This window comes from Pygocentrus nattereri, chromosome 14 (genome assembly GCF_015220715.1).
Source record: "Pygocentrus nattereri isolate fPygNat1 chromosome 14, fPygNat1.pri, whole genome shotgun sequence".
Classification (NCBI taxonomy): Eukaryota; Metazoa; Chordata; class Actinopteri; order Characiformes; family Serrasalmidae; genus Pygocentrus; species Pygocentrus nattereri.
In genome coordinates, this window is record NC_051224.1 from 1885001 (window position 1) to 1910218 (window position 25218).

Here is a 25218-nt window from a genome sequence, read left to right on the forward strand (position 1 = left end):
GTTCTGTTGTGGCCCTGTGGCTGCCTGGCCACGAGGAAGATGAAGGGATGAAGGTGATGGTGGCAGTAATGGAGAGTGGATGAGAAAGAGAGGGAGCGCTTTGAACGCGGCTGCGGATCGAAGGACAAGCTCGAAGGTGGTCCGTTGCTATTCCGCGCCTCTGCCGTAACAACAGCTGTATGCCGCTCGGGACAGCTGTGACGTCTGATGTTTGCATTTGTCAAATGACAAAGAGGAGTCCAAGAGGGAGAGGGAGAGGGAGACGATGGGGGGGGGGGGTACAGAAGCAAAGGAGAGGAGAGAGATTTAGAAGTTTGCTTCATTTCTCCTCTGGCGCAGCTTCTGATAGCTGGATGCACAGAAGAGATTGGGTTTGTGCCTCTTTAAAGCTTGCTTTATTTCTTTACTACCCCCCCCCCTGCTCTCTTTCTCTTTTTTTTTTTTGTTGTTCTCGGCGGTGGCTCCGGTGCTGTGAAGGCCGCTTACATGCCTTTCAAACAATAACAGTTCAATACTATCCGCCACCCCCCCGCCCGCCACCCTCCACCACAACCCCCCCAACTACTTCTCTCGCCAGGGCCTGTGCATGCCAGCACGTCCTTTAGAAATCCTTGAACAGACTACAAAACACAAAAGGCAGTTTGTGGCTAAGAGAGAAAAAAGGGCTTCCATGCGCAGCGCAGTGTAATTAAAGTAGACCTGACGCTGTTAAGCTCCGCTCCAGAAAAAGAAGGGGGTGGGGGGTGGTGTGTGTGTGTGTGTGTGTGTGTGGGGGGGGGGTTTGAAGAAACAGAAATATTGAAACAAACTACTTTCTGTCTTTGCTGCGCTACTACCCTTGAGCTACCACGCCATGTGGCTACAGTTGAAAGCAGCGTATATTTATATATATATATAAAAAAAACAGTTGGAATTAGGAAGAAAAAGGAAGGATTGTGAAATGACTGCTCTGCTTAGGGTTGTTTGGTAGGAGCGCTTGCTATCTGACAGTGGGGATGAATGAAATGGGCTGTACAGGGTGCTATTGTCCAGAAAACCTTGCTTAGGGGGGAAATGGGGAGCTGGTAGATGAGTTGCAGTTCTGAAGCGTTTCTCATGCAGGACGCTGGAATGTTATCTTGCGCTGCTTCCTGTGATACGGGAAGTTCAAATGTTTTGTTTTTTGTGTGTGTGTGTGTTTTTTTTTTTTTCCCTCCTTCCTTTTCTGGGAATCTGTAACAGTCTTATACACTCATCAATCAGCCTCCATCTCCTTCCCACAGCTCCTTAACACACACACAGAGACACATGCCAGAGCCATCACGATGTGGAGAACATCAGGGTTATCTCCTTCCATCACGACCAGAAGTGCTTAGTCATCATTCCTGTGGCTCAAAAAAAGAAAAAGAAGCCAGCTACGGTCCGTGAGAGCATGACAACACATGGATCAACCACAGGCTCAGCACCGGCCTGCTGCAAAGAGTGGAGAGGTTACGAAGGGGTCAGAGCCGGATCGCGGAGGTGATGCGCGGATAATGGGGCGCATCTGTTTGTGAAGGACTTGAACTTGGAAAAATAGTTAGGAGCCATTAATGATGGCACAGATGATGGACAGTAGATGCATTTAGCAACAGTGCAGAAGTACCTAAGCAAGCAATGCTGCGTTTGACTTAACTCAGAAATGGAAAGTTGGAGCTTGGAATTACGCTATTCTCCACACTCAAGCCACAAAGCGGGGACAGTGGCCACAGCGCTGTGATCGCCAGCTAGCGATAGCTTTCACTTTTTTAAAGTATTTACCCTCTCAGAAAAGCAAACTGTATGATCAGTTAGGGTTGTAGCCAACTATTGTGTCTGAACTACGGAAATCTCACCTAAAAGTAGAGATGGTGGAACTTTACTACTGAGTCATGAGCTTCAAATGCAGTACGGGTACCATGACAGGGTGTATACACTCACTGGCCACTTTATTAGGTACTAGTTAAAGGCTGGACCCCCTTTTGCCTTCAGAACTGCTTTAATTCTTCGTGCCACACTTTCAACAAGGTGTTGGAAACGTTCCTCAGAGATTCTGGTTGGTTATTTGAGTTCCTGTTGCCTTTCTATCATCTGGAACCAGTCTGCCCATTCTCCTCTGACCTCTCACATCAACAAGGCATTTTCATCCACACAACTGACCGCTCACTGGATATTTCCTCTTTTTCGGACCGTTCTCTGTAAACCCTAGAGATGGTTGTGTGTGAAAATCCCAGCAGATCAGCAGTTTCTGAAATACTCAGACCAGCCCGTCTGGCACCAACAACCACGCCACGTTCAAAGACCCTTAAATCCCCTTTCTTCCCCGTTCTGATGCTCGGCCTGCACTTCAGCAAGTCATCTTGACCACCTCTACACGCCTAAATGCACTGAGTTGCGGCCGTGTGATTGGCTGATTAGCTTTATTATTATTGTACCTAATAAAGTGGCCAGTGAGTTTACAATCTGAACAGATGTTTAGATTGGAATGATATTTTGTACCAATATTTAATGACGTATTTCTTGTACATTCAGAGCATATTGTGATATAACTAATCACAATAAAGGTAAAACGTCGTTATATTGAGCATCCAAGTTACAGACCTGAAAAAATAAAGAAAAAAACCCCAAAACAATAAAAACCAAAAATGCATAAAAAGAATTAAAGCAAATGTGTATGTTCCATTCCTTTATGTCCACTGTGCTGACTGAGCTTGTATCTGTGGCACCATGCAGCTTTACTCCTCTCACTCAGCCACGCTGCACTGACCTACATCATCCGCAGCACCAATTACACTCTCTCTCTCCCATTCTCTGTTCTTCAGCGACTGCTCCAGTTGGGGCCAGACGGCCTTGCTCTTCTGAAATCCATGAGTCAGAGCAGCAGTGCATGTCAGGACTCATTTGCAGCTCAGGCGTGTTTGAACCGCAGTGCCTCTGCCTATAGGCCTCCTTCCACTACTGTCTGAAGAGAAGTGGAGCTGAGCTAAAGCCCCCGGAGCTGCCACCTGACTGAGCAGATGTGTGGGACCCATCAGATTTGAGACTCCTTATGAGTCATAGTTTACAAGGAGCTGAGGAGGAGGATAAGAGCAGGTGTGACGAAGAGGGAAATATGACTGTAAAAAAAAAAAGAATTAAAAAATGCTCTGACAACTTTTTTTCTTCCTCTATCTCATGGGAAATGGCAGCGCCTTAGTGAAAAGACAAGGCAGAAGATGGGAGTCTGGTTGCTTATAATTCCATGTGTTTGTGTATGTACCTCCTCACAAAGACACTTCAGGTCAGCTAAAGCAACAGCGGGGGCAAAAAGCCTAACGATTTAAACACGCAGACATGGACTGAACTGCCTTAAAGTCATACAGGCCTGATGTTCTCAGGGCTGGTTGGACAGGCGAATCCAGCTGTTTCAAATCACATCAGAGTAATTGTGATACATATGAGGTCGCAGATCCGATACACATTCGTATTGTGGCCAGTCTAAAATGAGAATGCTTAGATGGGAGTTCCTCGGCGGATACACCGTTACAGCAGAGCTTCACCTGAGGTTAGTGCCAGCAAAGTCCGCAGGAAACACATCTGACCTTTTCTCGCCTCTGTCTTGCTCTAATAATGAACACATCTGAGAGCAAAGCAGCTCAGAGCAGATCACCTCCGCGATGAAGCCGTTCTGCTGATTAGTTTGTGTTCGTCGTGATGGACGTGGTTCATTCACGTGTCGTTATCGATTAGGATGCATGCCTGAAGGTCACGGAGGTTCTTTCACATTAATGACAAATTTGAGTATCATACCTACACTAATGTGAACCATCAAGCCAGAAAGAACTGATCTGAGCAGAAACTGGGAGTGAGGGAAACCTACGTGGAAGGAAGCTTCATCTTCATCTGAGCACTTTCGTTATCCATCCATCCTCCGTGATTACTGAAATGACAGAGACATCAGCTGGAATCCAGTTAAACTGCCCTGTGCTTAAAAGCCAGAACAACATTAAAGCCCTGGGCTGATGGAGGGGGTGCTGGGTCTGTGGGAAGCGGAAAGCGCGACGTGGTCCGGCAAAGATCTTCCCAATGTTATTACGTCCACCACCCATACTACTACTGCTGCAGTGGGCTGCTACCCTGAGTGGCTCACTCATGCAATACAAGTCAAAAGTCTGTAAACACAACCACTGTGTTGTTTTTTTTTTTTTTCTTCAACCTTTAGAAAAGAAGCTAAGACATCATGCATAAATCAGATGTGTCATATTTAAGATTCTTCCAGCTCTTATTTACGCTCTATCTTCTCAAGCATCTTCTGCTGCTAAAAACTGCTCTCCATTAAAACTACTACCTATTAGGGCTATAGTAGTACACTCAGCCCAAGGCTGGATTTGATTCACAATACAGGGTTCACAATCTGGTATTCTCACAATATCTTCCACAAAATCAGTGTCCGCCCTCCCAAAAGGCCGTGTCTGGCATGGCTGTGGCTAAAAAGGCTATTCTTCTGAACTGGAAATCAACTTCTCTACCATGTTTCAAACTGTGGCTGTCAGAGATGCTCCACAATCTACCAGCGGAACAGGTGCATGGTTCTGAACAAGGAGCACAGAGGCATTTTAACTTTTATTCTTGGAGCAACTAAAGTGACTTTGTCTCTTTTTTTCTTTTCTCATTTTTCCGGTTCTGTATTTTCTACAGCGGACAAGCTTACATGTAACATTTTACTGCACAATTTGTAGTTAGTTGCTACATTTTTTCCATATTTGGAAACAATAAAATGCATCACAATATAAAACGTGTCATAATATTTGCATGCGCCATATTATTTTTCCCCTGATATGTTAAATTCAGGAAATACACTTTAACTGTACATATAATAATTGTTGATTTTTTTTTTTAATTAACAAAAGCAAAGAATCTTAGAATTTCAAGCAATAAGCTCTTAGATCAATATGTCTTATGGAAGATTCTGAAAACGATGATGAAAAACGTGCATTCCAGACGGTTTGTCCAAACTGGTTATGTGCATTCAACCATCTACACGTAAAGCAAACATGTTCTTTGCTTTATTTTCTCATCCATTATCAAGGGTAGCAGGTGGTTAACATACGGCTCTATGGTGCTGTGAATGTGGGAGGGACTTGGCAGGTGGATCTAAAGGTGCCAGCGTTGTAGTCCAGTGAGCTGAGGTGAGGACAGACGGCTGCGTGTGAAGGTGAGGCGTGGGGGAAATGCTGGTTAGTTGGGAAAATGTGGCGGCAGTTCAAAGTCAAGGGTGGGGCATCATAGTTTATTTACAAGCCAGTCTCTCAGGCCAGGCAGGCACAGTTTAGAGAGGAAATGTAGTTCAAAGCAAGAAGACGGGGAGCGCACTGGAAACTGAATACATAGCACAATGGCTCTCCTTCGTGGAAGACTTTAGATTTTCTCACCTCTCACTCTTGATAGTGAGGAGCGTTATGTAATTTGACAGCGGTGTTACAGTGCATGGCAATGCTTTTACAGAGCAAGAGAAGAGCTGGCTACATAATGCACATCCTAAAAGTTAACCTGCATTCAAAATTGCACTCTGGACTTCATATTGCTGCTAACTTCCTACTCTCCCTCTCTTGTGTACTTCTATTTATTATCTATTTTAATAACAGCTCTTGGGTGTAAACTGGACCATGAGATCTTAATTTCGTTCCACCTCATGTACCATGTGATGCGAATGACAATAAAATCTCCTTGAATCCTTGAATCCTTGAAAATCTGGATCCTTTCATCGATATGTAAATGGAATCTGCCTGCCTCTAAAACTTCTTTGTGTGTCACTGTGCACTTGATGAATGAAATCTCACTTCAGGTACAGCAAGCATGCCCCTATTTCCATTGCATTACGCTCCCTCTTTCATTCATTATTGCAAGGCTAGGATTTCAGTAGTGCTCATTTAATAAGAAAGCTGCCAGCGCACCAGACTCCAGTCCTTTACCTCAAATAGAAAAATCATTTTCGTGCCAAAACAGAAGAGCGCAGCAGTGAATGAGTGCATGCATGCCTGTTGGGAGGCCAGTATAGACTGCCTGCGTGGAGGGGTATTAGTTGGGCGTTGAAACCTGTTGCGGAAACTTCCTCTGTCCACCACACTCACTCTCTCTTTAATCTCGCTGTGCGCATGAGAACACAACTGCACCGGGGGTGTTTCTGGAATGGAGGCAGCCTCACTTTGATCACAAATAGCAATCAAGCGACGACGGCCAGAGTCACAGCTACAAACACTGGGGATGCAGCACATGCTGATGTCAATCAAGCTGTTAAAAGAGTGAGAGATGGGGGGAAGAGAGGGAGAAAGAGAGAGAAAGGGACAGAGAGAGCTGGGTTTTGCTTTTTTGGTTTCGGAGAGTGGCGCAGACTGCGAGGGACAATTATTGCTGATGACAGATGCCTTTTTTTTTCAGAGCGTGTGAGAGAGATGGGTAAGCCTGCTAATCCAGTGAAAGAGAAAGTAGAAAAAGAAACAGAGAGAGGCAACAGACAAACACTGGGGAGGAGAGAGTGAAAGCTCTTAATCACTCCTCATGAGATCCTGCATTGTGAGAGCACTGTGGCATGGCCTGTGTCGTTACTTGTTATATAGCAGCTAATTGACAGGCCCAACAGTAGAGCTAGCTGGCCATGTTCCTGGTCCAGCCATTGTGCATGTTGCAAAAAATCCTGCACCACGACTCCTGCGGCCGTTTGCATGGAGCCTTTGAAGGTCCTCGTTTAGACAAAGCAGGACTTGCTATGCAAATAAGGCGATGTTGGTCGGCCAGTCCACCCTGCATAATGCAGATGAATCCTCCAAGCCTGCTGCAGACGGTGATAACTGTGGTTCAAGTTTACTGCGTGTCACACAGAATTACTCATTAAACCGAATAATAAAGCTCTTGAATTGAATTAGGCCACTAAAACGGTGGACATATTTTCTGTTTACTTGTGCTAATAAAAGCTGTGTTATCTTTACTCGTTGGCCTGCAAGTCTACAGCTTCACTATCGCACGCATACTTCATAGCAGCAGCCACATTCAGAGAGCGTGCTTAACAATTTCTAACACTGTCAGAACTTCTCGGGTGTTTTTTCACAAAAGTACTTAAACTGGCAAGTGATAATTCTGCCAAATACGTTTAGCCAAGACATGTTCGGTGTGACTGAGGATCAACAAATCAACAAATGAACAAAAATCAACAAACTACAAGCCTAAATCATCACATGCTTGTCTAAAATCCATGTCAGGTGGTTAAATGTGCATTAGGTGTTTTTTTCTTTCTGTAATAGTGGAAAAACGGGAAAATATGCAGAATATGACTTTAAAAAGTGTGTCTGGGACCCCCGGTTATCAGTAATGCTCCTCTTGGACCGCTATGCACAAATATACAAGTTGAACAGTTTGAATGGCTGATTTTACCACCTTCATAAAGATGGACACAACACGCAACTCTGCTCATCAATTACAATACTACTGTGATTCGGATGGGTACGGCAAATTTGCAGGTGAAGTTTATAACCTGTGGCTACAATGAAGTAGAACCACAGTCATGAGACGTCTGCTAAACGTCCACCTCAGAACAGGAAAACTTCACAAACACAGAGCTCACAATATAGGAGTTATGAACTAGTGGATATATTGGACAAAGAATGCTGGAGATGGAGCTGCCGGGTAGAAGGAGAAGAGGTAGACCTCAGAGAAGGTTTATGGATGTAGTGAAGGTGGACATGGAGATGGTTGGTGTGAAAGTAGAGGAGGCAGTGGATAGGGCAAGATGGAGGCAGATGATCCGCTGTGGCGACCCCTAAAGGGAGCAGCCGAAAGAAGAAGATGATAAGAGTTATGAACTGTTTAAAGCAACTCTAATGTTCAAGATGTTTCTCTGTTATACTGATGTTCAGGTCTTCAGCTTTAGTACCCGTAGATTTAGTACCTGAAGTCACTTCGTATCAATGTTTTTGATTAAACCCGGAACTTTCATTGGTCAATATTAAAAAAAACCTTTCAAATATGATACGCTTATTTTGACAATTTATGTTTTTTGTGGTTTTGGGTCTTTTTAAATGAGATTTGGGCCTGTTGGGTCAGTCATACAGGCTTGTGACACTGATTTATTAACTACAAAACTAACGACTCAGAAGCTGCTCGCTCAGCTTCCTGAGACCCATATATCAGGGAACAATCGGCGCTTAAGCGCCTCGGCAATCTACCAACATTACAGACAAAGCTCCGCCTCTACTCAGTGCTCTGGGACCTCACCACTTATAAATGAAGCCCTGTCCACAACTCTACATGCCAAATGTGTAATGAGACATGTAGCTTGCATCATGTTAACTGGTGTGTGTAAGCGTCCATAAATGGTAGCTACATTAGCATCGCTGCTCCAGCGCACAACTAAAGAACTTCAGACATCAAACATGCCTCGGCAGAGAATTGTGTAAATCCGCTTTCTGTTAAACTATCACTTTAAGCATCCTAAGAGCACCGGCTGTCACTCACAACGAAATAATTCTTTCATGATTTTGCCAATTTAGCCAGCTTTACCCTGGCAGACACTGTGGAGCGTATACCTTTCTTAATAGAGACTATACAGTAAGTGGGGTAAAGGCTATAGCTGTGATCTGCCGTCACCAGTGGAGTGCCAGGCAGAGCGAGACTCTCTTTAGACCTAAAATTGGGCAAGAAAAAAAGACAAACGTGTGGGCTGCGCAATTTGAAGGCGCATTTTGCGTCTTAAGAGGCTTTGTGGGAAATGTGAGCAATTAAAGCAAGGAGGAGAGCTGTGGTTCTCCTTTCTGGAGATTTAGGGCAGAGCTGCGGCGACTTCAGAAACAAACCCGGATTTAATCTACGGAAAAAAGAGGGGAAAGGGACATCTGATACGAGTCGGCACGCTGACAACAAATGTTTTGGGATTACTGCAGTCAAATGCGTTGTACTTTGATGTTGTTTTATTTTCCCCTTCCCTCTGTTTTTTTTTCCTCTTTCTTTTTTTTTTTTTGTTTCAGCCCTTCTGGCTTTCAAAATCCGCCTTTGAAGGGAGCAGTTTGGAAACAATGTCAGCCCGACACCGTCCAAAGACAAACGGGCTGACACGGATTCCCTGTTCCCCGCTATTCCTGCTCAAACACACACTTATCAGCGGCGTTTCTCACGCGCCTGGACTTTAATCAACAAGTCAGCCGTTAATTGGAGGCTCATTATCTGAGCGGTTAACACGCTGGCTCACAATAATGAGGACACTGAATGGTTTGTGCACTCAAATCACACACGCACACTCGAGTGTACTCTAAGGTAATTGGACGGCGCTCCCTGCTCGAGGCAGAGCCGAAGCAGGATAGCTGGACTCCATCAGACTGTTAATACGAGGCTGTGAGACCGGGTTTGAGAGTGTGTGTGGATCAGCTGCGGCTCCCAGCGAACACGCTCTCTTAATGAGAGAGGAGGAGAGCTTTCGTGAGCTATGAGGACCCACAGCTCACTCACGATGAGCCTACAGGGAGCCCCATCTAGAAATACTCCAAAAAGACAATGAATGCAAGAATGCAGGGAGAAGAATGTTAAAGAGATGACTGAGTTACACTGGTGTAAATAGTAGGATGGCTCTGCTTCCTGGTACAACACTTTTTTTTTTTTAATCATCTCTCACTCCTGACTAAGAGTGAAGATAGTTATGTAATTTGACAGTAGGATTACAGTACACTGAAACTGAATGGCAGTGCTGTAGGAGCTGGGTAAGTGGTATTTTGACCTGTGCTGGAGAAACAGGTGTCAAAAGGTGACGCATTGTCTTTAAACACAGTGTACACACCTTTAAACTTTCATAAAAAGTTGCCATTCTGTGTTTAGGGTGGAGAAGAAGATGTTATCCCATGGAAAGAATACAGATAGCTGACATGGAGCCTAAAAGACCGCTCAGTTAACCTCTGTAGGCACTGTTTACACTCTGAATGAATCTTTTACAGTCTGAGAATTGCTGCAGCAAATTCTCTACTTCTTTATTAAGCAAACTGCTTCTTTCATTCAAAGGTGACAGAACATCATTTTGCCACTGTTGGTTAATCACAACGCAATAAGTTTAATGTAACTTCGTCCCGAGCAGAGAAAGAAATCACAATGCCTGTAATCTGAGCTCGTCAAAGATTAATAATAAGTAATATTAATAATAAGTATCTGCAGTAGTAGTATCTCTAACTACATCTGCTGATGCTTGCATAAAGATGTGTCCAGAAGTATAAGCAATTGTATATGTGTGTGTGTGTGTGTGTGTGTGTGTGTGTGTGTGTGTGTGCGTGCGTATTCCCATTACAACTAATAGGAACAGCAGCGATTAATTTGCCCACGATGCAGTTCCGAGACTGAGATGAGGTTCACTGAGCAGAGATCTGGCAGCTCAGTCAGTGGTTTCCCCACACAGGATCTGACAACTAACTAGTGTGTTATCAAGGTTCCTGAGCATTGAAGGAATGTTCCCCTAACCAACAACCTCCGGTATTATTTTGTGATTGGGAGACGTATATTAGCTAAAACCACATATAAGCCTAGCTTGCAAATTAAGTTTGACTTTCTATTTCTGATACTGACCAATGAAAATTCCACTTTAACCTGTTACTAGTGTCCAGTCCACTGCCGGACTGAATGTATGAAAAACCAAGGACACCCCATAACATCACTGTAAATAAATACAAACTACAAAAAGTTACGAACGCCAGATTATCGGAGAGAAACTTTGAGTTTCACCCCAGTTTTGGCTTTTTTCTGTTCTGTAGTAACTACAGTTAGTCACCAGTCGCTAAAGTGAAATTCAAGGTTCAGCCCCCTGCAAATTTGTTGGGCCCACTCACAAAGTCAGTCCAAGCACTGCTACCAGTTAAAAGCCAGTGGTTGAGCTCAGTGTTATTAAACCCTTTAGAGGGATGAACGATCACCGCAGTGGCGGTGCGTCTGTGGGCGATAAACAGCGCTGGTGTTTTTATTACTGTTTACTGGTGTCTATTACTGTTTACTCTCTGCCCAAACAGGAGAAAGTAAAAGCTTCTCACATTATGGAATATGTTGAGCTGCTTGTGAAAAAAAATATTAGCTTGATTTTTCTTGATACGTCTTCATAGATTGTCATGTGATTATATTTAAAATGTAGATTGAGGAGCCGGATCCACTAAAACAGGAGCCGGATTCAATCTGGGAGGTTCCGGATCCGGATCGAGCGTCTTCAGAAACAAATTAAACCCTGAATAGCAACATTTTTTCTCCAGTGAAACAAAGTAAAAGTGTGAAGCTGAACCTGAAAATGAAAGTGCAGCTCAGTCAAAGTTTCGTTTGTACTACACTGTCAGCTTGAATTTGTCTACAAAAGTGCGATTAACCTAGAAATGCGAAGGGACGTCTAATGCTGGGGTGTCTGAAGCCGGCTTAGTCTTTATATACTTTATGCATGACTTTGACAAATACATTAAAACGTGAATAAATCTACCTACGGCACTGAAATAGTTTTTTTTGCCCAGTCCACTTAACTACGCTAACAAAAATGTTAATATTTTCACGTAAATCCATTTAACACCTCATGGTTTGAATATCCTTTATCAGGGGTCATCTTAGCAGTTTATATGGTACTGATTAATGTTTTTTTTTGACTTGTAACAATAGTAGAACCCTTTTTGCTACTACACTGGAACATTTTTAAAAGGGGTGTAAAAAGTGTGTTAGGTTAAGAGAAATTTTAGTCCAAACATTTACAGTGCTACTGGAAGAAATTCACCTTTATGAAATATCTAATATCCCGCATATTCCACAAAACACGTTCCCGACAAGTTTGCATCATCCAGTGAAGACCAAGGGGAGGACGAACACCAGGTTCTCTCATTCTTGCATGCTTGAGAGCTGAAATACGACAGTGTTTAAACAGCTGTTACCCTTAGTTGGCTAGCTAACCCAGCTGTTTACAGAAACTTTGGCTTTGAGAGACTCACGTTTGCTTGTCGTCATGGCTCGGGTAGCCTTGCAGAAAGTTCATCAGGAGGGTCTCGTTTGCAACCATCTAATAATATTACGTTTTATATTCTTGTCCCTTAATCCAGGGAAACTGACCACTTAAAATGCTGCTGGCTAACATGTTCTCTCACATCAACAAGGCATTTTCGTCCACACAACTGACGTTCCTCAGAGATTCTGGTTGGTTATTTGGGTTCCTGCTGCCTTTCTATCATCTGGAACCAGTCTGCCCATTCTCCTCTGACCTCTCACATCAACAAGGCATTTTCGTCCACACAACTGACCGCTCACTGGATGTTTCCTCTTTTTCGGACCGTTCTCTGTGAACCCTAGAGATGGTTGTGTGTGAAAATCCCAGCAGATCAGCAGTTTCTGAAATACTCAGACCAGCCCGTCTGGCACCAACAGCCACGCCACGTTCAAAGTCCCTTAAATCCCCTTTCTTCCCCGTTCTGATGCTCGGTCTGCACTTCAGCAAGTCGTCTTGACCACCTCTACAGGCCTAAATGCTTTGAGCTGCGGCCGTGAGATTGGCTGATTAGCTGTTTGTGTTAACAAGCAACTGAACAGGTGTACCTAATAAAGTGGCCGGTGAGTGTACATTAACCCACACTAGCTTATTACTGGCTACATATAAAAAAAAAAAAATCCAGAATCCACAATTCACTATTTTTTGTGCAATAGAAAGAAAAACATTGCTGCAAAAGAAGCAAAGGAATATTTCACACATTTTACTACATTAAAACGAATTACTGACCTAATTACCTTAACTCCTCCCTCTTTCATGCATTATTCAACATCACAACAACGTTCCCCTTTAGTATGAGAGCCTCCAGAAGGCTCTTATATCAGCAAGGAGACTTCAGCAGCCTTACCTCAAGGACAAAGGTCATTAGAGCGCCAATGCCAAAACAGAGGAGTTCAAAGTTAGGGGATCCAGTTCAAACCCATCGTAAAACTGACACACTCCACTCTGGCACCGTCTCCACTCTGACCTGCCTTTAACCTCCCCTCCCACTAAACAGAGCACAGCCATATCTTCCCCATTAAAGTCAGACTCAGACGTGCACTTGTAAGACAGGAAACTAATCATCCGTGCCTTGTTCTTTTCTGTCCTCACAGAAACGCTGTGTCATAGCATTTATCTGCACAACATTAACGCATCAGATTTACCCTTTTATCAATTTCTGCATTATTATATATACTACGTCAATACTATTATTTCAAAAACAACTGAAACACAAACCTGCGGTGTAAATATTCATTCATGTGGAAATGATGTACGTCTGAGGGGAGTAAATTCACTGCGTTTCCTTTTTTTTTAGTGTTTTCTTTTAAATATTTGCATAAATAAATGATTAAGATTTGGCTTGAAATGTGCAACACTGCACTTGCTAAATCAGAACTGATCACTGTGGTGGTGATGATAGGAACCAGACGTCTGAAGAGGTTGATGCCTTTAAAAGGTAAACCTATATGAAAGCATTATGAGACTTGCAGTACTAAGATCCATTATATCTATTATTATTATTATTATTATTAACAGCATTTGGCTGACGCTCTTATCCAGAGCGACTTACAATTTGATCATTTTACACAATTGGCCTGACTGCATGTCTTTTGGACTGTGGGAGGAAACCGGAGAACCCGGAGGAAACCCACGCAGACACGGGGAGAACATGCAAACTCCACACAGAGAGGACCCCGGTTACCCGGTCGGGGAATCGAACCCAGGCCCTCCTCGCTGTGAGGCGACAGCGCTACCCACCACGCCACCGTGCCGCCCATATCTGTGACATCATGACCCCATTCCTCTGGTTACCACTGTAAAGAAGTCCACCGTTTAAAGAAGCGTACCACTCTACCACTCTAAATGATTTGGTTTACATCTCGGGAATTGAATGGTGCAGAAATTTTGAAAAAGGAGTGAAATTCCCCTTTAAGGCAGGTTAGCAGTGTTGTGCTCGTGTCTTAACCTTGCTGGCTCGGTTTGCGTCACGGCTCAGTTGTCTTCTCTCCTCATCCCACCGTGTGTGTGTTTCCTGTAGCTGGCGCTCCAGAGCCTGCTGGGTCTTTTTGCTCTCCTCCTTGACTGAACACAATGCCGTCTGAAGCTCTGCCACTGCCTGGAAAACACAGACACACACACAGGAGGTAAAAAACAAGCTAGAAGTTCAAGCACTCAGACACTAAGCTAAGATTGGCTTGTAAGTGGGCCCACAGTTCAGTTCCTCAATCTAATGGCTATATAACTTACTCACTAGTATGCAAGTTGTATGTATATATATATATATGTGTGTGTGTGTGTGTGTGTGTGTGTGTGTGTGTGTATCATGGTACTACATAATTCATAAGAACCACTCAAAAGCAAGTCTTAAGATTAATAATAGAATAATAAGCTTAACAGGAGGAGGTTAGGGAACTGGCCCTGTGACTGGAAGGTCGTCCTTGAGCAAGACACCTAACCCCCAATTGCTCCCCGGGCACCGTGGACTAGGCTGCCCACTGCTCCGGGCAAGTGTGCTCACTGCCCCCTAGTGTGTGTGTCTCGGCATATTCACATATTTTAGTCATAGGGATGTTAAGTAACGTGTATAAACAGTGGGCTTGACATGAATGACAATGATCCTCTACTAAGCTACCCAAGTCACTTAAACACACCCTGTTTTTAATAAGTTTGAACTAGATAATCGGATATTTGGGGTTTTTTTTAGGGTTTGGATTTTTGTTTTATAACCGAGCATTACCTGCAGGATGGTAAGTTACATGCAGGACATCAAGTTACATGAAAGACCATAAAGTACATGCAAGCTACTGTAACGCAAATTGTACTTGACGAAAAAAGTATTATTTACTATTTAACTATTTAGCCATTATTAACATTACACATAAAAACTCATCAGATGTGTAGGTTCATTTTAGATACTGAATGAAATGCATTAAAATTGTAGACCGTGTGAGCCACAGCTCCCATCACCATCACGGTAAAGAAGTCGAAGTAGGTGAGTCAGCGTATCATTTTGCCTGAAAACCACTCTATGCAGATATTTCTGATCAATCAGTGGAATTCCCCGTATCAAGGGATTATGTCCAGGCACACATTTATGTCAAGTCATAGTACTGCCTGTGTACAGTCAGCTGATATGTATGATCCTCCAGAGCTTCAGTGACCTAAATAATCTCTGTTTTCAACATGTTTGAACTAATTTGTCCACTTAGAGTCCAGCTGACTAGCTGTGACTTTGAGGTTATTTGAGATATGGATCTAAAGCATTACATAAATTCCCATCTCTGTAACACATGCACAGGCACTGCAAGTGTGCTGCAAATATGAAATGGAAGATGAGTCCTGACAGTTATGCTAAACAGAGCTGGTGTTGGAGGCGTTCTGACAGGTAAACGTTCAAAAACACCCGTGTATACAAATCGCAGACAAAGTGGAGCTGAACATCCGCCCCCGACAGGCTTGGCTGCAGGGCTGTATCAGTTGAGAGATTTTTTGCTGATTAATTGCTGTACGCTTAATTGTAACTGCGATTTCATTGGCTTTCCTTGTTCACTGCGTGCTATAAGCTTCATAATAGTGTAATAACGCACATACATCCCATGAGAAAACACAGACCACTGAAATACGTATGTATGTATGTATATAAGCAGAACTTTCTCTCCAACTACTGTCACTGAAAAAATAGCCTCCTAAAATGTAGAACATGCACGATGGGCTTTGACTTTTAGATGCAGAAAATAAAAGGACATCTGAACTTTCCTCATAACTCACACCTTAAATTATGCAGCTCTGCATAAATTATGCAAATTTCCACAAATTAGATTAGAACTGGCTAATATGTTCAACTGCTTTGCATTGGCCAGTCTCTGGTGAATGTAAGTTATAGAAATAAGTGTTGTGAACCGCTCACAGCCGAAAAACTGTCAACCCCTGCACATCGATCTGACTCTAGAGTCATTCCAGAAGAATTATTTGCTTGTGAATCTCCATCACTGTTTCACAGTTGGCCATTTCACACAGTCTATTAACAGTCTAGAGCTACTGTCCTTTACTTACGTACTTAAGCACTTTTTTCGGATGAGATTATTTGTGATTACTATTGGTGTTTCTCAGTGATTTCAGTCCCGCCCTAATCCAACATATCTGCAATGCATCAGTGAAGATTCCGGTTGCTTTTACCAACAACATGACAAACCACAGAAATAACCCCAGGTTGTATTAATTAATAATATGTAATAACTGGCAATTATTCCATCATACCTTGTACAAAAGGAGTTTTGCAGTGTTTCTTAATTATAGAGACACTCAAAGAAACAGTGACGTGTATTCTCTGGGTCAAAAGTCAAGATGATAAGTATAATCCAATCTCTGAATAATAAAACATGGAAATGAAAGAAAAAGCCATGTATGCTGCAAAGCTGACAGTCGGCTGCAAATCCCCCAGCTAATAACACTGCTAACTGCACAGTGTAGTGGTAGATGCATAAATGTTTGGACGTGTTTTCTACGTGCGAGCAGCTGAATGCTTTCTTGTGTGATGGCGATGCTTAAATCGACTAGCCGCTCTCATCTCTGTAATTTATGCAGATTTTTGTTTTATCTCGTCATAAAAATGACTGACATATTGTTGCGAAATTACATTACCCTAAATTTCCTTCTATCTGTCTGTCTGTCTGTCTGTCTATCTATCTATATATCTATCTATCACGAATTCCATTTACCTCGTATGTCCAACATGGTCACGTCTGCCCCTTTTTCCCATGTGTTTTAAAATAAATGAATAAATAAAAAAACTATAAAAACAAAAACTTGTGGCACTGACTGAAAGTCCAGAGTTGAGAGAATTGCTCTTTTGACAGAACTGCTCTTTTATCGAGCAACAAGTGAGAAACAATTACAGGCATTTTAAGGCCATGTACACAATTAGGGATACAGGGAGGCTTAAAGTTTGTACTAAAGTTGCTTTTGCCTGTTTTCTTGCATTATTGCTGGTTAGCTGAATACATGATATAGACAATCGCTGGCCAGATGAACTCAATGAACTTGGTATGACTGTAATAGCTGGATTTTGTAAACTGGCCTGTACTCAATTATCCCCAAACTCCCATTTAAGCTCACTGGGTTGCGGAAATAAACACTGGCGGTGCACCACCAGTTGCAGTATAGCTTATTTACACAAGAGTTACTGCCGGCTTGCTAGTCGCTTAACTTTTGCTCTGTTAAACAGGTGCAAATGCTACAAACTTTAACACAGCTTGGAGTAGAGAATTTATTTGACAACGTTGGTCTCAAGCACTCAGGGTGGGTATGTAAATCACCTAGTGTTAATCGATTGACCATCAATGTGCCATCACTGTCTAGACTAGCTGGGAATGGCAGAGTGGGGCTGCTGTGTAGGAGTGGTGCTTCACATCTATAGCGTGGCATCAACGTCTTTGTTTCTTAGTAAGCCTGTGAACCTGCGGTAAGGCAGTGCAATGAAAGCTGTGTGTTTGAAACGCTCCAGTCAAAATTAACACTCTGTTTAGACTATAAGTGGAGGAAAGGCGAGAGCGGGCCAGCGCTGAGTGCTTCGGGCTAGACAGATAATTGTTTATTGTGCGTACACTTTCAGCAGGCACGATTTGACTGGAATCCATTCATTGTGTGGGAGTAGGGAGTGAAGACTTTGGAGTGGCCACAGAGGGAGAGATTAGGCTTATTTTGTCAGTGGGTGGACCACATGAAAGCAACAAACAGCCCATTATTACGGTAACATCAGTTCTCTTGGTAATAATTATTTCGCCATATAGATTCCTGCATCTAGTCTTTAGCCTGGAGGAGCACACTCATCCCCTCCTTTCTTGTTATTCCTGTATCTTTCCTCTGATATTTAGGCCCTTTTGACTGTAATTGCTTCGGCTCGCCTTCTGTAATTTTGTAGCCGCTGTTTAGGCTGGGAGTAAGCAGACTTCCCGCTGAAGCTGGATGAGTCGAGTTGTCACTCCGCAGCTTGGCGGATGCGTCTGTCCCACTGCAGGCTGGCTGGATCTTAGAGGAGATGCTAGGCTGAAAATAAGAGGCAGACTGATAAAACTGCTGTTTCCACTTAAGCCGAGGTTTACTCTACACAGCTTTTACCCCGATTTTAGCCCTGATGCTCAGTCGGGCCCAGCCTGTGGTGGCAGGGAGAGGCAACTGATGTGAGAGAAAGTCTGAGTAGTATGTGAGGGGTACCAACTGAGATGTTTTGTCTCCTGACTGAGTTTTAGACCAGTCACAGTACATCAATCAGTAAATCAAGTTTGATTTTTACCCCCCCCAACTCTACTCTGGATGTAATCTAGTAGTGTACACTGGTCAATTACTATAAAAAGTAAACAGAGAAAATAAACCAAAAAATGGTGATATAGTGAAACAAACTACTAAAGCCAATGGAAACTAAACAGAGACCCGAGCAAAAGTCCTACAATTCACGACCGCCATCAAATGAAACACTAGCTACACTTCAATATTAGCTTTTGTGCTGGGGACACTTTTCCTAATAGGTCTACTAGGCTTGAAACAACTGCCCAATCACCTGCCGAGGGTAAACCAATGTACTACGCCCATGTACTAATCTGACTACTGGAAAATAGGGATGTCTATAGAACTTGCAAGCACTGTATGTGTGAATGGCCAACGCTTGTAAGCTACAGCAGTCACTCGTAGTAAGGGGAAGGTGGTATATGTGAAACAGGTCTTCGAGGCTTTAGGCTCCAGTATCACCAACCCGAAACAAACTGGTGTCACTAAGGAACTTCACAAGCATATATTATGTGTATGTGTATTATTAAAGGGTCACGTGGGAATAAGCACTTCTGTTTTTAAACACTTTTCCATAATCAAAGCACAGATTGAAACGAATAACTAACCTAGTAAGTGGGGGCAGTCGTGGGCTTGAGGTCAGGGATCCAGCCTCGTGACCGGAAGGTCGCCGGTTCGATCCCCAGAGCCGACAGCACATGACTGAGGTGTCCTTGAGCAAGACGCCTAACCCCCAACTGCTCCCCGGGCGCTGCGGATTGGGCTGCCCACCGCTCCGGGCAAGTGTGCTCACTGCCCCCTAGTGTGTGTGCTCACTAGTGTGTATGTGGTGTTTCACTTCATGCATGGGTTAAATGCGGAGGTGGAATCCCCCCGTTGTGGGACTAATAAGGGTCTCAATCTTAATCTAAGTAACATCCACAGGCTGAAAAGATCAGGGGTTCAGGTCCCAGTCCAAGCAGAGAGTAACTGCCTAAGACTCTGCGATGTTCATATCACTGTGTGTTGCTCTGGAGAGGGAATATGTGTAACTGTTCACCATGACTTACGGCTGATTTACCAAAGTCATGCACATATCTGCTGATGTTGATAAATATATAAACATCTATAAAATATAGAATATAGGTTACAAATGCAGTAAAATAAATAAGACATTATAGCCCAGCGTCGCTTACATTTTCTGTTTTTCTTGTACACAACAAATACTTCATTAAAACACCGGCTTGAAACATCAGCGAAATCGAAACACTGGTCCAACGCCGTTACAGGCGTTTTTAACTGACCATTATTTGCCATACAAGTAACTGCAATTAACCATTTAAATGCTTTTTTGTACATTGAACTATTACAGTACAAGCCTGAAGTGGCCAAACTGGCTGATGAGCTGTGTCTTCTAGCTGTCGATACCTACAAGCTCCCAACTGAGAGAAAAAGCTCAAATTCAAATAAACAGATAATTCACATTTTATAACATCAGCACAACTTTGACTTTCATAAGACCCACGATGTGCTTAAATAAAGGTCTTGTCTGCTTTCTTTTCTTCTACTTACATGCGTTTGTTGAAAGACGCTCAATTCACCGTTTTTTATTCCAAAGCTAACAACTAAATTATTCATGCAACTACAATGATATTTCTTAAGGCAAATATCTGCCAATATACACCAGTATGACTCAGATACCATCGTACACCACTATTTCCAGGGTAAATATGCATTAAAATGGAAAGCTATTTCATTGGGCACAAGAATGTGCTAATTATCAGTCACTAGCAAAGCAGAAATGGCAAATGGATGCATCCATACTAAGCAGCTATAGTTACTTATAAGCTATACTTATAAATCTATATATACACAGCACTGGGCGAAAGTCTCAGGCACCCAAGACACATTTTCAAAATCTACATATGTGTAGTTTGTGTTTATTTGCTGAGAAAAGTGTTAATATTTGAATAAGCAAAATTAATCGACTATTAATTAATAATGATTTTAAATACACACATATATATATATATATATATATATATATATATATATATATATATATATATATATATAAATAGTGATGTTTTTGGATGTTTTCTGGATGTTGGTGTGTGTGTTGACCCATCTCCAAGCCTCTCCTCCTCGAGGAAGTCCAGTATTATATGTAGTTATAAAGCAGCTCCTGGTTTGACCAATCAGTGCTCAGTAAATTGAGCTCATGATGTCATTGATGATATTAACGAGTCTCTGTGGCGGCTGTGAAGGTGTCCAGGAAAAATATGGACCCAAGAAATTCTTGTTACTGTTTATTGTTTTTATGTTTATTTGAATTATGAATATATATATATAGTAATATGTGAAAGTTTTAGGCGTCTAAGCGAATGTTTAACCAGTTTCCCTCAGCAGTGAGTTTATCACAATATACATTAGAATAAAGTCGTATTCATAATTCAAATAAACAGAAAAACAATAAACAGTAACAAGAATTTCTTGGGTCCATATTTTTCCTGGACACCTTCACAGCCGCCACAGAGACTCGTTAATATCATCAATTACATCATGAGCTCAATTTATATATATATATATATATATATATATATAGCGCCCATGCTTCGTTGGTGTTAGTGACCTAGAACTGCAGAGGCAGCTGGGGGTTGTGACCGCTATCTTTTGTCGCCTCATCCAAGTCCTAATCGTTAGCTGGAAAGCTGCAAACACTGTTCAGGTCAAAGGTGGGTGGAGGAGGAGGCTTCTTCGCGAGAGTCTGAGGCAGCTGCGCTTGCCAGCTATCACTAATTAAAAGCCTCAGTGAAGTGAAAGCGTTTGCAGCCAAAGCTACGATGTCCTCTAGACTAATGTATAGCCTGGCTTATGTTTAATTGGGGTGAAACACCATCCAACACTTCTGGCTCTAGGCAAATTAGAAAGATGCCTCTCGATTAGTGGCATAGGTTAGCAGTGGGAAGTTGTTCAGAAGTTCAAAGGGCACTGCTTAGCACTCCACCTCAGGGGAACACAGAGCAACGAGCAACTGAGTTTAGAAGCTAAACAAATTCCAGGGCACGTTAGCAACAGATAACAACAACAGCAGGTATGCGAACCCTTTCTGATGCCTAGTGAGCAGGAGGTGCACTTAATCAGACCTTAACCAAAGCCTGCTTTCCGCCCAAAGCTGGAGTGGAGGGGGGAAAGACATGTTTGTTCAGCTTATGCCAATTTGGTGCCTTAAAAAAAGGAGGAGAGATTAATGACTTGCGGTTCTCTTGGCAGAAATGTAGCATTAGATATAAACAATGCGATGGGCAAGCGGCCGCGAGATCCTATGCGTACGCGCCCACACTTTCTTCTTTTTGAGCCGTTGTGTAACTTAATAGGCCGCTGTTTTCACACGACATCTGCTTGTCAACCTCACTTTGAACCCTGTGTGTTTTTTGTGGGGGGAGCTCCTGAAATGGAGTTGTGAAAAAGGACAAGAAAGGGTTTTGGATTTGGTAGTTAGGTAAATGAGGGGCAATTATGGCAGATGGAAATGCCACCGGAGTCCACAGCCTTACAGTGAGGGGAGCTTTCTTTTTGTTTTTGCTCCTATGAAACATAAACAGTGCGACAGCCACGGTGTTAGAGCCCCCAGTGTAATCTCACACGCCGGAGAGGAGTGAGTAGATCAGAGGGAGAGAGAGAGACGAAGATAGAGGACGGGGCCTACAGCTTGATTCATGAGCAAAAGACGAGAACCGGGGTTGTTGTTTTTTTTTTCTTCTTCTTTTCAGTTTGAACAGATTAAATCTAATGTTAACCACATGGCTGGGTGGGGGTGGTGGTGGTGGGGGTGGGGGGGGGTGGGGGGGGGGCCCTCCAATAACAGACATGTCAGCATGCAGGAATGAAAAGCAAAAAAATAGGGATCAATGCTCAGACGGCCCTGATGATTTTGTTTAAAAATAATGGTGCTTCCCATCACAGAGGGCAAGCGCATCGTTAACAGCTACAAAATCAAAGGCACACAGGTATTTTGGGTTTTGGGTTAACTACTACCTTCACACAGACGCAGCCTGGGATACAAACGATAATTCAGCAGAAATTAGGAGAAGAGGTCCAGTCAAAATGAATCAATGGACAACAAGAACGTGTTTTCCTGGACGTGTTTTTAGGATCATTTAACGGCAACAGCTAAAAGTAATTTTTAAAAAATTGACTGCAGAAAAAATCTACAGTCCACAGGCCGCTTAGTGAAAATTCTTCCATTTCTGATCAAAATCTGAAGTTTGTGTGCAAAGACCTGAAACCATCTCCAGTCCAAGAGAGCCCAACTGGCCTCGCTCTCTCTGGGTGGGTAGGATGGCCCCCTTTCTCCCCCCATCATTCAGCACGATGCTGGTCAGTGCAGGCGTCGGTTAGCTGACGTAACAGATCTGGAGGTCAGCGTCTCCTCCGAGAGCGTTCGGCCGTCCCGTGACGTTTCGTGAGCGGCAGGTTGAAAAGAAGCACTGGCTGGTTTCACAGGTCTCAGAGGAAGCCTGTGCTGCCTTCACCCTCCTAGCGTTGGTAGTATCGTGTGATTGGAGGAGCCCTAAGTAGCAGGTGGAACTGGAGACGACTAAATTGGGGAGAAAATTGGTCCAAAAAAAAAAAAAAAACCTCACAAATTTGGTTGAATTCAAACAGCGCCCAGTAATAGTGCAGAATCCTGAATATTTCTGCTTCAGCTCTGAATTTTTCCTCAAAATTGTAAAATGTTCTGTCTGTTTAATAATGCCATTGAAAAACTCCTCAATGTGATCTCAGACCTTTGGATCCCACTGTATTTGTGCTTTTTTAAACCTCTTCTCTCCAGCTGTTGGACATGCTGGTGGCACAGGTTTAGCTGCAAAGAGGAAAGGAGCTGTAGGCCATTTATGAACCAACACAGTCTAATCCTGTTTTTAAACCAAAAAAAAAAAAAAGATCTATGGTTTAATGAACAGCAAACTAATAAAAACAACAGCAAAGTGGAAAACTTCAGTGAAGCAACAACAAGTGGCCCAAAATTATTTGGAAAAAATGTGTTTATCTTAACTTCCCTCTAAGTTAAGAATGTGTTTTTGTTTCTTCTAAAAAGTCTTTGAGATTCGAGGTTTTCTTCAGTCACTGAAGAAGTCATGTATACACACACACACACACACACACACACACACACACACACACACACACACACACACACACACACACACACAGCTTGGTGGTACATGCAGCCACTGTTCACTCAATGGACTTTGAAAACATACATTGGCTGAAAATTGGAAGCAGCTATTAAATTAAATATTGACAGAAATGACAACTTTCATGTATAGGTTCCCGTAAATCCTGTGGTCACACACTGGAAACCTATTGAATTCTTAATAAATACATTCTGAAGAAGATTATTTTGTACCGTCATTTAGGGGGATTATAAAATGCAGAATTCTAACTGGAATAAATCGTTCAGGATCAAACGTGAGCAATAAGACAGAGGCAGTAAATCCTGAATGTAAAAAGGTTTAAAAAAGGCCGAGTGCACAACTTTATCAATTCACTTTAAACCAAAATAACTACAGTCGACAGAACTGCTGGTTTCAGTTAGTGAGGAGAGAATGAATCTAAATGAAATAGAACATTTCTGTGACTGTGATAACCTTTAATGGTTAAACGTTGATTAACTGTCTGTGTATTGTATAGGAACGGTGCCTGGAGGGGTGTACACACAAGCCTGTGTGTGTGTGTGTGTGTGTGAGACGGTGTGTAATTTTAGTCCAGAGGGGGAAAGGAGGGGAGGTTTTTTTTTTTTATAAACTTCCCTCAGAACATTTGTATATGCTTTTGAACAATACTTCAGGAGGTGGAAGAGACTGTTTACCTGTGCGGACTTGGCAAGCTTCTGACTGTAGTCCTTCTCAAGCTGCTTCAACCTGCTGTTGGTCTGCAGGGAGAGAGAAAAGAAGGGGTGGGGTGATGGAGGGACATAAAGTGAGAGAGAGAGAGATGCATGAAACCCGATCGGCTGGTAGGAAGTGCGCGCACAGACACTTTGCTGTGACCTCTGTGGCTGGCAGGCCCTGTGGATGGCTCCATGCCAACCGCGACGCCTCTCCACAGCAGCCAGAACAGCGCAGGGGTCGGCCTTTGATCGGCAGCCAAGTATTCATTTACTTAACCGGAAAGACAGACAGAGGGAGAGAGACAGAGACAGAGGATGAAACCAACTGCCAATTATCTGCAAAAACAAGAATGGCAGAAGAAAATATGACGTGGTTGGTCTATGTATGGATACAAAGCAAAAAAAAAACAAAACAAAGAGTCCACGAGAGCCGCTTTTAGGGTACGTTCTCACTGAGCCGGCGAAAGGACGAACCGACAAAGCCAGTGATGTCTGTTTTTTCCTTACATGCTATGACAAACTAACAAATGCTGCGAGAACACCAGCGGCAGGAGGCACTGAAGCGACCTAAATGGGTCTGACTGTGCTGAGCGGCACAGAACGAGAGCTGAAGTGGTATATGTGACTGAAAAACGAGCTCAAAAAGCAACCGATCCGCTCAGGACTGACTATGCCCTTCACTGATCAATGTAACGTTCCCGTTTTGCTGGGTACTGTATTTCAAGTAACATAACCTACAAAGCAGTGTGGAGTTTCTACATAGTCTGCCTCTAAGGTGAGGAACAGAACATCGCTGATGCTTTTAATACACATTACAGTGCATCTTGGCAATAATCGCACTTTTGCTTGTAATAATTCTCAGGATGAACGTAAACAAAAGCAGTGAGGAGTAACAGAAAGTTGTCGTTTCCAGAAAAGTAGTAAGGAGCAACACACCCGACTCACTGAATGGAGTTTGAGTGGTTTGCTGACGAAAGCGAAAGGGGCTGGAGTAATTTCACTGTGCAGAATTATTATTAAATATACCCTGAATACACAAAGTTTTACATTCTACATACATTTAACCTCAAGATGT

General features: G+C 42.9%; 1 protein-coding gene across 14 annotated transcripts in view; it reads right to left on the reverse strand.

Moving 5' to 3' along the window:
• The window catches only part of cep112 (centrosomal protein 112), a 238026-nt gene that overhangs the window by 39271 nt on the left and 173537 nt on the right, over positions 1-25218 (reverse strand). For all 14 annotated transcript variants that reach the window (XR_005131447.1, XM_037545025.1, XM_037545026.1 and 11 more), the window contains 2 exons: positions 24123-24185; positions 13953-14102 (listed from right to left, as the gene is read on the reverse strand). Coding sequence is in view for 13 of the 14 variants with exons in the window: in XM_037545025.1 (XP_037400922.1) it covers positions 13953-14102; positions 24123-24185 (213 nt within the window). In the remaining variant the exon portion in view is untranslated. The remainder of the gene's footprint in view (positions 1-13952; positions 14103-24122; positions 24186-25218) is intronic.